At 38.2% G+C, this 11,868-nt stretch overlaps 1 protein-coding gene across 2 annotated transcripts; it reads right to left on the bottom strand.

Moving 5' to 3' along the window:
* Nucleotides 1-6,521: 6,521 nt before the first annotated feature.
* LOC149254124 (putative protein phosphatase 2C 9) lies at nt 6,522-11,243 on the bottom strand. 2 transcript variants are annotated; one of them, XM_089460073.1, is made up of 6 exons: nt 11,047-11,243; nt 10,649-10,953; nt 7,972-8,220; nt 7,281-7,557; nt 6,909-7,063; nt 6,522-6,827 (listed from the first exon to the last, which is right to left on the bottom strand). In XM_089460073.1, exons 2-6 carry the CDS (start codon nt 10,691-10,693, stop codon nt 6,690-6,692), a joined length of 864 nt encoding a protein of 287 aa, XP_089316199.1. In that variant the 5' UTR covers nt 10,694-10,953; nt 11,047-11,243; the 3' UTR covers nt 6,522-6,689. The 2 variants fall into 2 exon arrangements, with proteins under 2 accessions (XP_089316199.1, XP_089316198.1); XM_089460072.1 differs by having other exon boundaries at nt 10,649-11,243.
* Between the last annotated feature and the right edge of the window lie 625 nt (nt 11,244-11,868).

Raw genomic sequence — 11,868 nt, 5'->3', positions numbered from 1 at the left:
ATTTAGATCTAGATCTAGATTTGGAATGGGGAGATGGGGAGCAGAGAAATCCAATGGATCGAATGGGTTTGCAGTTGCAAGGTCTGCATTTGGCGAGATAGGTTGGGCTTCTGTGGATGTTGAGGGCTGCGAAGAAGATTGGTTTGGTTGCTTGTTTGCAGTTTTTTTCCTCTTAACCTGTTCCCATTTATTTTCCAGATCCTCCGTTTTTTCACTTTCATTTTCATTTTTTTTTTGTACATCTATTTGCGAAATGACCGTATTCATGACATACCTTGCATTTGAAGGGAATCTGCTCGTAGTCTAGTTGTTGTATGTGCGTCCACTGGTCCACTTTGATTTTGATAGCTTTCGGGAGTCCTCTCCCTAGATCCACTTCGACACATATTCGGGCGCATGCATGCATATTTTCCTTTGGCTCGCATCGATCGATGTACTTCCCCATTGCATTTCCTATGGCTTTAACTGAGTCATCTCCCCAGCAGTGGAGAGGGAGGTGCGGCAATCTAACCCAGACAGGTACAACGCTTGGGACATCCATTTCTGGATCAAAGTCCGGGGTCCATCTGTTCAAATACAACCCCCTTGTATCCATGAAATACGGACCATTCTTGAAAATCAAGTCTCGATCCTCCTTGGTCTCGAAGTGAAAGGTATAATATCCTCTGCCACAAAACCTAATCGAGATCTTCCCGTTTATTGAAGTCAACCAATTTCTTTCTACCCATTTTTGGACAATCCTCGGTGATGGCCACAACCCCGTGAACTGCCCTACTAATTCTCGTTCTGCCAGGGAGAGCGCTGCTTTTCGTGGGAGGGCCAGAGGAAGAGATATCTCTGGTATTTCTTCCATTCTTTTAACAAACTTTGAGGCTGCTGGTCTGTTCTTAGCCGGTCCAATTGCCGAAATGAGGGAAGCAAATGCTTTCGTTGTTTCCTTTGATTCCTGATGGTGGACTAAATGATGATCTTCGTTCTTTGGTGGATCCATTTTCTCGAGCCTCAGCAGCAGGAGGCCGCTAAGGAGAAGCAACCCTGTGTATCTGAGCGCTGTAGCAGCAGCTAGGGCTGCGCGCGGGCAGCCTCAGGAGCTCTCATCTTTTTTTTTAAAGATAAAAATATTTAGTATTACTATTGTTGTTATAACTAACTGTATTTTGGTTTTGGGCATTGTTGCTACCCTGTATAATTTTTTGTTTTAAATAAATAATTTTTTTCTTGCAACGCTTCTTGTTTTGCTCTCAATACTTCTTCCTCTAATTCTTTCATTGCTGGAACAAGACTCCGAGTGTACGCAAAAGCAGGAAGCCCCCTTTCTTCCATCTCATCTAATAGTGTTTGAGTTGTACGCCAATCAAAACCCTCGATACAACATGCCCTAATCAATTTTGAATAGGAGTCCTTATTAGGCCACCGACCACTTTTCTTAAGCTCAAAGAAATAGTAATGAGCCTTCTCAAGGTTACCCAGTCTACAAAATCCATCTATCAATATCTGGTAGGAGATAAAATGAAATTTTACTATTTTATATTAGCATTCTGGGCATTTGAAAAGCCTTTTCCATTTTCCCTGCCTTCGCATAGTTGCTCATGATTACATTATATTATAAATTATTTGAAGGTTGAATATTTTTTATTTTCAAACATTTTCAAACATCGTGCCCCATGTCGCTGTGTTGGATTTGAATGCTTTTGGGTTCCATTTACAGCGGCAAACGTGACCGAGATTACTAGCGATTAAGCCTTCTACTGTCCTTCCTCTTCTGTCCACCTTGGTCGTCGTGTTAATGGTTCCCTAGATCAATTGTAAATCACATTGAGAGAGAGTATCTTCTCAAGTATCTTCAAGAAACAGAGTTCAACATGTTCAACGTTGATAGATCTGTCCATGAATTAGGCCCTTTGGCGGTATAGTTTTTTTGATTTGTTTATTTTTTGGGTCATTGTAGTGCTTTAATTTTATAATTAATTTTATTATATGACAAACCATTGGAGTAAATTAGCTTTTTCTGACGGTGCTGCTCAGAGACATACTTGCGGTTGCGGGGTGGTCATTTATATGGACGAGAACCTACAATACTATCTGTCCTAGAATGCAGGTAGGGGCACAAACAGTTTGGCGGAGGCTAAAGCTCTCGCAGGTCTTCTCGCTTTTTGTTCTTTCTTTGACATCCACCCCATCTCAATCTTTGGGGACTCAAAACTTATGATCGACCATGTCAGTGGCTTTAGCCACATCCTGTGCCCTCACCTCACTTGCTGGCTGGAAAGAATTATGTTCTATTGGCATCAGTTGGCAGGAAGCACCATACAACACGTCTACCGGGAAATGAACCAGGAGGCAGATTGTCTGTCAAAGGAAGGCCTCCTCCTCAGCACAGGATCTTGGTCCTTGATGGTATATGCTGACGGCGAGTCCCACTCCATACAGGATTTCAGCATTCCGGGCTTTTAATTTCTCTTTTTCATCTGTCTATTTGATCTATCTCTGGCCCTTCCAATCTTGATATTTTGACATATGACTTTCTTGTATATGACGGATTATGTTTTCATTCTGCCCATCTATGTTTTTTTTTGGGCGCTGGTCTCCCAATGCATGTGTGCATCTCGATTCTTATTAGGCTATTTGCTACAAAAGTTCCTCTCCTATGTTTTTGATTTGGCCTTCCTATATACAACATATGTACAATCTGGAACTATATTTGTCTTAATATAACACTATTATAGCTTTTTTTCTCTTGAAAATTATGGTGTCGATTTTGAGATTTTTAATTTTAAGTCGACAAACTATTGGAGTAAATTATGGTGTCTATTTTGATTTTGATTTTTAATTTTAAGCCACCAAGCAGCTTAAGAATTGAAAAGGTCGTTGGAAGTATTTTTATTCGGGCATTATATAATTTTGGTTTGTTGTGATTGAAATGGATTTGCATTTTGCCATTTTGTTAAATTTCCATTACTAATTTCAATTTGTATATGGGTTATTTCAATTTGTACTAATTCAATTTGTATATGGGTTATTTCAATTTGTACTAATTCAATTTGTATATGGGTTATTTCAATTTGTACTAATTCAATTTGTATATGGGTTATTTCAATTTGTACTAATTCGTATATTTATTATCATGAGATTATTTTTTATAATAGTATTGAGTAATATTATGGAATTTAGTTTGATTTTGAGGTTATTTAAATATTAAAATTTGTAGAGGCATCTATATATATATATATGAGAGATGAGTTACTATATTATTTATAAAGTTAATAATAAAGAGATTAAAATAAATTTATATATTTATTTGATGGAAAAGTGGTTGGAAAAATTTAAGATTAGGATTTTATGGAAATTGATTGAATTGGGATTGGGACAAATAAATTTTATTGTTGATGGGATAATATGATGTAATAATGGATTTTTGTATACAATTACATGTTATTTAATTTTTGTTTTATTTTTTATTGTACATTTTGTTTATAATTTTTTTTTTTTTTTTTTTCATCTCTTGTATTAATTAGGGAAATCATGGACAGTGGTAGTTCAATACTAAGTGGATATGAAAATTCTTCTTTTTCCAATTCCAAGTGGTCAAGTCCAACAAAGCACAAATCCCAAGAAACCCTTGTTAAAGTTTGTGAAAAAATTAGTAAAAACAAGAAAAAGAATAGTGGTGGTTGTGAAGAATGGATGTGCACATTGTGTAACCATGTGTTTAACGGAAGCTTCACTAGGGAGTAGCATCATCTTCAATCCCTATCTGGTGATGGGGTAATGGGTTGTACATGTACTATTGAGAAAATGATGGAGTTGACAAAGCTTCATATGGCTTCCCTAGGATCCAATGTAATGACTCGACAATGATTGTAATTTTAAAGTACCTAGATCTTCTTTCCATGATATGGAAGATTCGATTAATCAAAATGCATCAAACCAATTTGAGTGTGTAGGGGGGTCTACTTCTTGGAGTAAGAGGTCTCCTAGTTTTGCTCAGGGACAAATTTCTAAAATCTACAATGCATTACATAGGGATGACGTTGATGATGCTATTGCTGTTTTTTTTTTATGGCAAATGGAATTTCATTTAATGCTACATGTTCCCCACATTATAAAGAAATGGTGCGAAAAATCATAGTAGCTGGGCCAGGATATGCACCTCCAAAATTCAACAAAATGAGGACATCGTTGTTAGATAAGGGGGTGACAAGAATGCAAAGGCTTATGGGCCCCCATAAACAGTCTTGGACTTATTCAAGATGTTCAATAGTTATGGATGGTTGGACAAACATTCAACAAAGTCCATTGTTGAATATTGTTGTTACATCTTCAGCTGGGCCCTATTTTTTAAAAGCAATTGATTGTAGTGGAAAACTAAAGGACGCTACCTTAGTATTGGAAGAAGCAATTGATGAGCTTGGTCCTTCGAATGTAGTACACATAATCACAAATGCAACCCCTGTTTGCAAAGTAGCGGGTTTGATGGTTCAAAGTCGATATAGGCATACCTTTTGGACTCCTTGTTGTGTACCTGCTTTGAATAATGTCCTCAAAGACATTGACAAAATATCTTGGGTTGCAAAACTCATTTTAGATGCAAGAGATGCACAAATGTACATTTGCAACCACCATGCCTCTTTAGCAATCTATAGGATGTATTCAAGGAAGAGGTTTTTGAAACTTGCAGAAACAATATCTGCTACATACTTCATTGTTCTTCAACATATGGTTGAGGTGCATGCATCCTTAAAAACCACTGTTGTTTCCCAAGAGTGGAATGCATGGTCTGAATCTAAATCAGCATAGACAAAGAAGATAAAAGAGTGGCTTCTCAATGATGATTGGTGGTATGATTGTAAATATGTTGTTTCTTTCACAACTCCAATTGTGGAGTTGATTAGGTATGCAAATTCTGATTCCCCCACCCTTGGAGAAGTTTATGAATGTATTGATAGCATGGTAGGCAAGATAAGATACATCATTTGGGATAAAAACTCCTCTTTGGAGTTCTTCAATGAAATTCATAAGATAATAAGGAAGAGATGGATCAAACTCAATACCTCTCTTCACATGGCTGCTTATGCCCAATCCAAAGGCTTTCTTGATGCCATATGCAAAATCTATACACCTAATGAAGCAACTGTGATGTGGGAACAATTTATTGATTTTTCTTACTTAAACCCTTCCACGTTCTCTCAAGATGCATGGGTGGACATCAACATTTATGCACAAAGGAATCCCATTGGATGGTGGATAATGTATGAGGGGAAAGCCCAAGATCTTCGAAATCTTGCCTCACACTTGCTATCTTAGGTTTCTAGTTCTTCCGCAGCTGAAAAGAATTGGTATACTTGTAGTTTCATTTACCATGTTAAGAGGAATAGACTTACCTCTAAGAGAGCAAAGAAATTCGTTTATATGCATAGTAGTCTTCGACTTCGCTCAAGGAAGCTACCTAAGTATTTAGAGGGCCATGCATCAAGTGGGATGTTGATGTTGAGGATGCTTCTCAGATTGATGATGATGAAGATAATTCTTTACCAGATGCAGGTTTAGTTGGCATACTTTTGGGTAGCATTGCAGGTGATCTTGATATTGATGATGGAATTGGAGTGCCTAGCGAGGCTCAAGGGTATATGTATAGTCTTGATGCCGAAGATTGCACTTTATGATCATATTCAACTTTAGTCTTTAATGTTATGTTTTGGCCTTTGAGCATTTTTGGACTATGTATTACTTTTGCACTTTGGGCATTTGCCATTTTTTTACTATGTACTACATTGGGCATCCTAGCAATATGAATATTAATGGGGCCTAATGGTTAAGAGCACGTGTTTCCTCCTAAGAGGTCACAGGTTCAAAACCAGAGGGGTGTAGAGTATGTATGCCTTTGTAGACTTAGCAGTCAAATTGCTGCACGGAGGTGGGTCCCTTGTACCACAAACAAGGGGGTCTCATACACCAATTTGGTGTCTAGCCCATATCCAAGGGTCCCTTGTACCACAAACAGGGGGGTCTCTGGCCCATATCCAAGGGTCCCTTGTACCACAAACAGGGAGGTCTCATACACCAATTTGGTGTCTGGCCCATATCCAAGGGTCCCTTGTACCACAAACAAGGGGGTCTCATACACCAATTTGGTGTATGGCCCATATCCAAGTTCCCAACATTCCTACATTCCAAAAACTCGTGCAACACAAATATTTTTATATAATAAAGTAGAAGGGATTTTCTATGATATTCTCGAATATTTTTGTATGAGAGAGCATATTCAGATCTAAGGTACATAACAGAGCTGCTCTCAATTTCAAAATTATCACAAAGATCCTTGTTCTGGGTGTATAATACAAAAGGAAATTTCCAATTTCCATATCTGTAGCAAAGTTGCACGTACATATTGTTACAATCTAGAAAATACCAATCTGTAGGGAGGTTTCGAGAACTTTGTTACAATATAGAAAAGACGATAACCATACAGAAATTTTGGGTATATTGAAAGATTATGGGTTTTCAGGCTTTCATAGGCCTCATTTTTCTAGACTGAAACCATTGTTAGCTTTAGGTATAAAACAGTGGCATAAATTGCATTCACCAGGCCACTCAGGACTCCTGACCAGCATTTTCAATATATGCTGCTATCCAAATCGCCATGTGGATCTGATGCTGATAAAAGTGCGTGTCCCTTAGAAAGCTAGCAATCATTTAAACTGAACTACAATACATGATATATCATCCTTGCTTTCTCGTTTCACAGCTTCCGCTGTTAATTGCTTTGCTGCTATTTGTGGATCCCTGATCTTACTAACAAAATTGACAGCTTCCTGATTATCCATCACCTGGGTACGATAAAAAGGTAAGAGCAGAACAAATATTTAAAGCTCTTGATAGAGTACCGAAGACTATAGTAGAATACCAACCTTCCATAAACCATCACTGGCCAGAATTAGAAACTGTGTTTCTGAATCGATATCCCATTCTTTCACATCAGGATCTGACCTTAGATGTGTTTTAAGACTTCTATCTCCAAAAGCTCGAGAAACTGCAAGCTGCCCATTTACCCTTGGCACATCTCCTGCCACAAAGAATTTACATTTCCTGAGTTTGCAAATTTAAGTAACAATGTTTGATTACTTTCATAGCAACCAATCACACTTCCAACAAAATTCAACTTACAGAAGAAAATTAAGAATTGAAATTTTCAGAAAATAAAAACCCCCATAGTGGTGAAGCAAGCCCTGAAAAATTTCCTGCGTTCTTCAAATGTTAATATGTAGATAAATCCAAACCACCTGGAATGTTTGAGACAAAACCACCCCTATTCTCAATGCTTCCACGTTCTGTACTAGGTTCATGATCAACTGAGAGCTGAATAGCTCTCCCATTTTTGCTCAAAACTGCTCTAGAGTCACCAACATTTGCAACCAATAGTTTTAGGCTATCTATCAGGATAGCTGTAACAGCAGTGGAACCTCCTCGGGCCAAGTCAGGAGAGTGTATAAGAATGGCCTTGTCTGTCTTATCATAGGCTTTCATTATGGACCTAGATGGATGAACCCAGAATTCTTCCTGGAATAACACATAATGTAATCAGAAAGCATTGAGCAACAGCAAACCCCCGCTCTAATTAATCCTGAAAATAATATTAAGTTATCCAAATATGGTACATCACAAGCAGCCCTACTCGAGCTTAAATAATATATAATCCAAATAAAATTCATCATAATCGGTGCTGATTCCTCCAGCATTAAATGATATCCAGTCAGTGAATAACAGGCAACCCTGTAAAGCAATGAATTATTCAAACTTCAAACTACGGCTAGAAAATTGTAAGCCCACTGTGGCTTAAAACAGGTTAAAATTACTTAATAAAAGGGGACATGCGACTGCAATATAAGGAAAATCAAATCTAATTTACAAAATATGAATAACTTGCCATGGCATCTACCACAGTTCCCTCTACTAAAAAATTTGGTCACTCACCTCACTCAAAATGTTTGCAAACAAATTCTTCTGCAGGTACGCAGCCACAGTGTCACCTAAATGGCCATCAAAAATAGCATATAAACCCAACTCATGGCCTTTGATCTGAGTGAACTCTGCAACATGATAATCCTCCATGGGATGACTAGCTTTTCCTTTCACTAGACTGAATCCATGGACAATTTTATTGGGACTTAGGTGGCTCTTGCCTTTCCCAGAATTGCAAGAAGAATGCCCAGCAGCCATCAACTGCACAGAAACAAGATATTTTTAGGCATACAAACAAGCAGAAAATCAAAACCAACAACGACATATAATTAAGTTCAAGATTTCATAATAATCTTCAATGAATTTAAGTGCAAAATCAGCCAGCATTTTACACAGTTAACGCTTTCCCCTCTCGTATTGAGTTGAAAATCAGGTAATTGTTCAAAGGTATTAGAGAGAAGATAATTAATATCTGGGTCAAATTGTTTGACTGACTCCGTGCAAACAATTCCTTTTCTAGCCTTGAAAGATGTGTCCTTGTCAATCTAGAATTATGAATCAAAACGTCGGTTTTAGAATTGCATAAGAGGAGAAAGGAATGCCGCCTTAAAAAATTGAACATCAGTTGGGCTCTGATTAAAGCACTTGAAGTAACCATGACACAAGTTCAAACCCAGTGGCCTCGCTTTCCTTCATCATATGATTGACCAAAGTCTATTGAGGTGTGGTCAAGTTAATGTGGCCACACTGGTTCTGTGATAATGCGCGGGTGCTGTTAAAAGGTGACCCAATGCTAATGCTGTCTTCCATGCAGATGGTACTAGCTGCAGCTCCTGGATAATTTTCACAGAACATATACCTCTCAATCGCAGCTCTGCATCTTCGTAGCATGTTTGTAAAGCAGATCTTGTGAAGAATTTTCTACCCTCTTCCAAAAAAAAGAGGGCGTTTAACTACCCAAAAAATATTGAACCAATCCTTCATAGAGGAAAATATGAAATGTTTCTAGCCCACAAAGTCCTTAATCAGGTTTGACAGCCTCCAAACACCCATATATACTTATACATGCAGTCTTTCTGAATTCTCACAATTCATAACGTTAACACTAGTACAGATGACCTGCATACTCAATCTAGCTTAGAACATTTTGATAACCTTCTTGTATGCAATCTTTCTGAACTCTCACAATTCATAAGATTAGCACTAACACAGATGACCTGCATACTCAACCTAGCTCAAAACATTTAGATAACCTTCTTGCATGTAATCTTTCTGAACTCTCACAATTCATAAGATTATCACTAACACAGATGACCTTTTCAAATAGAGAGATGAGCTTTCCCAAGAATCCATGGGATGAATAACCGTATCAGATATGTTAATAACGTGAAGTGAAAGCTTGTCAAGTCTCGCTAGCACAACCGGTTGAGGATGGGTGGGCCTCGTCAGCAAGGTGAACCACGATCAAACCTCATGGGGTGGTTGTGCCCTGTGTTAGGGAAGGAGTCATACTAAAAATCCAGTCAGCTAAGGGCTGGTGTGGCCCAGGCAGGGTCGGATTCCCAGGTGACTTTAACGGCTTAGATGCCCCTAGGTCGCGGCACCTCAAGCGACAAGTCGAGCCTGAAGAACACAGACAACTTGACAAACAAACAAAAAAACGTGAAGTGAAAAATTAGAAATATGCACCTCTGAAATATACAATACTGTCCAAACTACTTAAATTATGCAGTGAAACAAAAGAAGTCAAGAACCTAGCATTTGGAGGACATGGAATACGTTAGAACAGATTAATTTAGGTATTCGGCTGGGGAACTTCTGGAGTCAAACTTAACTCATCCTTATTTGGAATCCGCATTCTACACATGGCTTGGGAATCCTGCAACGGCCAGACGCTTCTGAAAATACCTAAATGTCCTACATGATGCATATTATCTACTGAACTCGACATATAAAACAAGGCCGCAAAAGATTACAGTCCGCCATTTATTTTCTGCAATTAACTTTTCTGCACCCAACACAAAAAGGGAAAGTGTTTCCAGCTACAACGCCTAATTCTCAATCCATAGCTTGAGGATTTGACAAGAAAGTCAACAACGACCTTTCAGGATTCAATCATTCAACCCTTTTAGCTCAGGTGAGACCTTTTGGAACGAACCCGCGAGGCTCAGGTATGGCACTGCGGTACAAACTCTTCTACAGATGGTAAAGGACTTTCAAAAATTGAAGTCGAATCAATCAATTTCCAAGAAAGCCCATATTACACCCCATAATTTTGGATGGCTTTTTCAATACCCTGAAAAAGAAATAATTTCAAATTTAAAAATAAAAACAAAAATCTTATAACTCCTGACAAAACCTCACAATCTCAAATACCCATCTTAAAAAGAAACAGAAGTCTTCAATAACCCGTCATAAAGTGGAGGAGATTTTTCAGACACCCATTTTACAGAAACATAAAACAGAATTCTTCAATAACCAGTGATAAAGTGGAGCGGATTTTTCAGACACCCATTTTACAGAAACATAAATTTACAGTGCCTAGACAGCAAAAACGCAAGATTTTTCAACATCTATCAGTGAATCTTAAAATACCCTTCTGACATAAAACCAGAATGGTCAAAACCCTTCCAGAGAAAACTAGAATTTTCAAATAAACTTCCTATTCAGACGAGGAAATAATACACACCTTGGCATAAGCTCCATGGAAGCAGTTCAACCTATCTATACACATTTTACAAGCTTTTTCCCCGCTGCTAACGAGTACTTAACATCCTCCAAGCAGAACTCGCAGCTCTGAGCCTTTATGGAGTGTCACTCCAAAGCCAAAGAGGCCCAATATCGCATTGATTCCCACCTTGGAAAAATTCCAAAAGGACCAAAAGAAACTGCTCAGAACCCAAAACATGAATCAGCTCGTGAGGTGAAACAAAAGTGGCTGAAAGTCGTTCAACGTCCGAACCTCTCTAGAGTCAGCCTGTCCAGGTCCTGTTCCTGAATTACACGCAAATTCCAAGGTTTGTGAGAATAATTTTGCAGATGTGGGGCCATGTTCGGCAATACTTAATCATGGCTTCATTAAAATACCATCTCAGTCAATAGAACTTGGTGCCCACGCATCTGATACCGAAGAAGGGTGAGGCCACCTACTCGAATAGACAAGTTCTCTCGTTTGTCCACTTTGTTAGTGTGTATGGAGTTCTGGGTGCATATCTTCACAAGGTTCATCACTTGTCCTTATCAAGGGGATTTGCTACCTTTTGTAAGGGTTGAGGATGCACTACGAGTCCTGAGATGCCTCACTGTGGGTGTTTAAAAAAATTAAAAGCCATGGATTGAAAGGTAGTGGAGTGATGAAAGGGCGCTTGATAAAGTGAAGTGTTGTAGATTGAGGCTTCTGGACCCACCTCATTGAAACTTGGCACTTCCTTTACCCCTTTTTAGGGTGAACGTGAGGGAGCATTGTCAATGGGCATGTATATTTGGTTATAATTGATATTTGATACCTTGTGTGTGCATCTTAACTTATTTAAATGCAACATAGAGGTCAAATAATGCTTTATAAAGTCTTTGAGGTGTATCCTTATGGTCCCTCAGTTGTTGACTTTGATGCCTCATAATTTACACTTGGATGCCTTATAATATACTCATTGGGAATATGTATGATGAATACCATTATAGGAACACAGTTATTCATCATTGTAGATATGAGTGATAAGCCTGAATCTTTAATGAAGTTTGACACAGTGATTATATGTATGATGAATACCATTATAGGCCTACAATGATTTAATATGGTACATATGAGTGACAAGTGTGAATTTGTAATGAGCTTGACACAGTGATTGATCATGGTAGACATGTTGATAAGTTTAAATCTTTAATAAATTTAAAGTTCCAATCCAAGTC

This window comes from Pinus tabuliformis, chromosome 7 (assembly GCF_031772625.1).
Source record: "Pinus tabuliformis cultivar Carrire ecotype Pingquan chromosome 7, CPIR1, whole genome shotgun sequence".
NCBI classification, from domain to species: domain Eukaryota; kingdom Viridiplantae; phylum Streptophyta; class Pinopsida; order Pinales; family Pinaceae; genus Pinus; species Pinus tabuliformis.
This window is presented reverse-complemented; position numbering and strand designations above follow the sequence as displayed.

Excerpts from the sequence above, each read along its gene's own strand:
- LOC149254124 (XM_089460072.1), bottom strand. The coding sequence starts at position 10,693 with ATGTGTATAGATAGGTTGAACTGCTTCCATGGAGCTTATGCCAAG. Across the intron at positions 8,221-10,648 it reads TCCATGGAGCTTATGCCAAG|TTGATGGCTGCTGGGCATTC; the intron begins GTGTGTATTATT and ends GTTTCTGTGCAG. Across the intron at positions 7,558-7,971 it reads TTGCAAACATTTTGAGTGAG|GAAGAATTCTGGGTTCATCC; the intron begins GTGAGTGACCAA and ends GTGTTATTCCAG.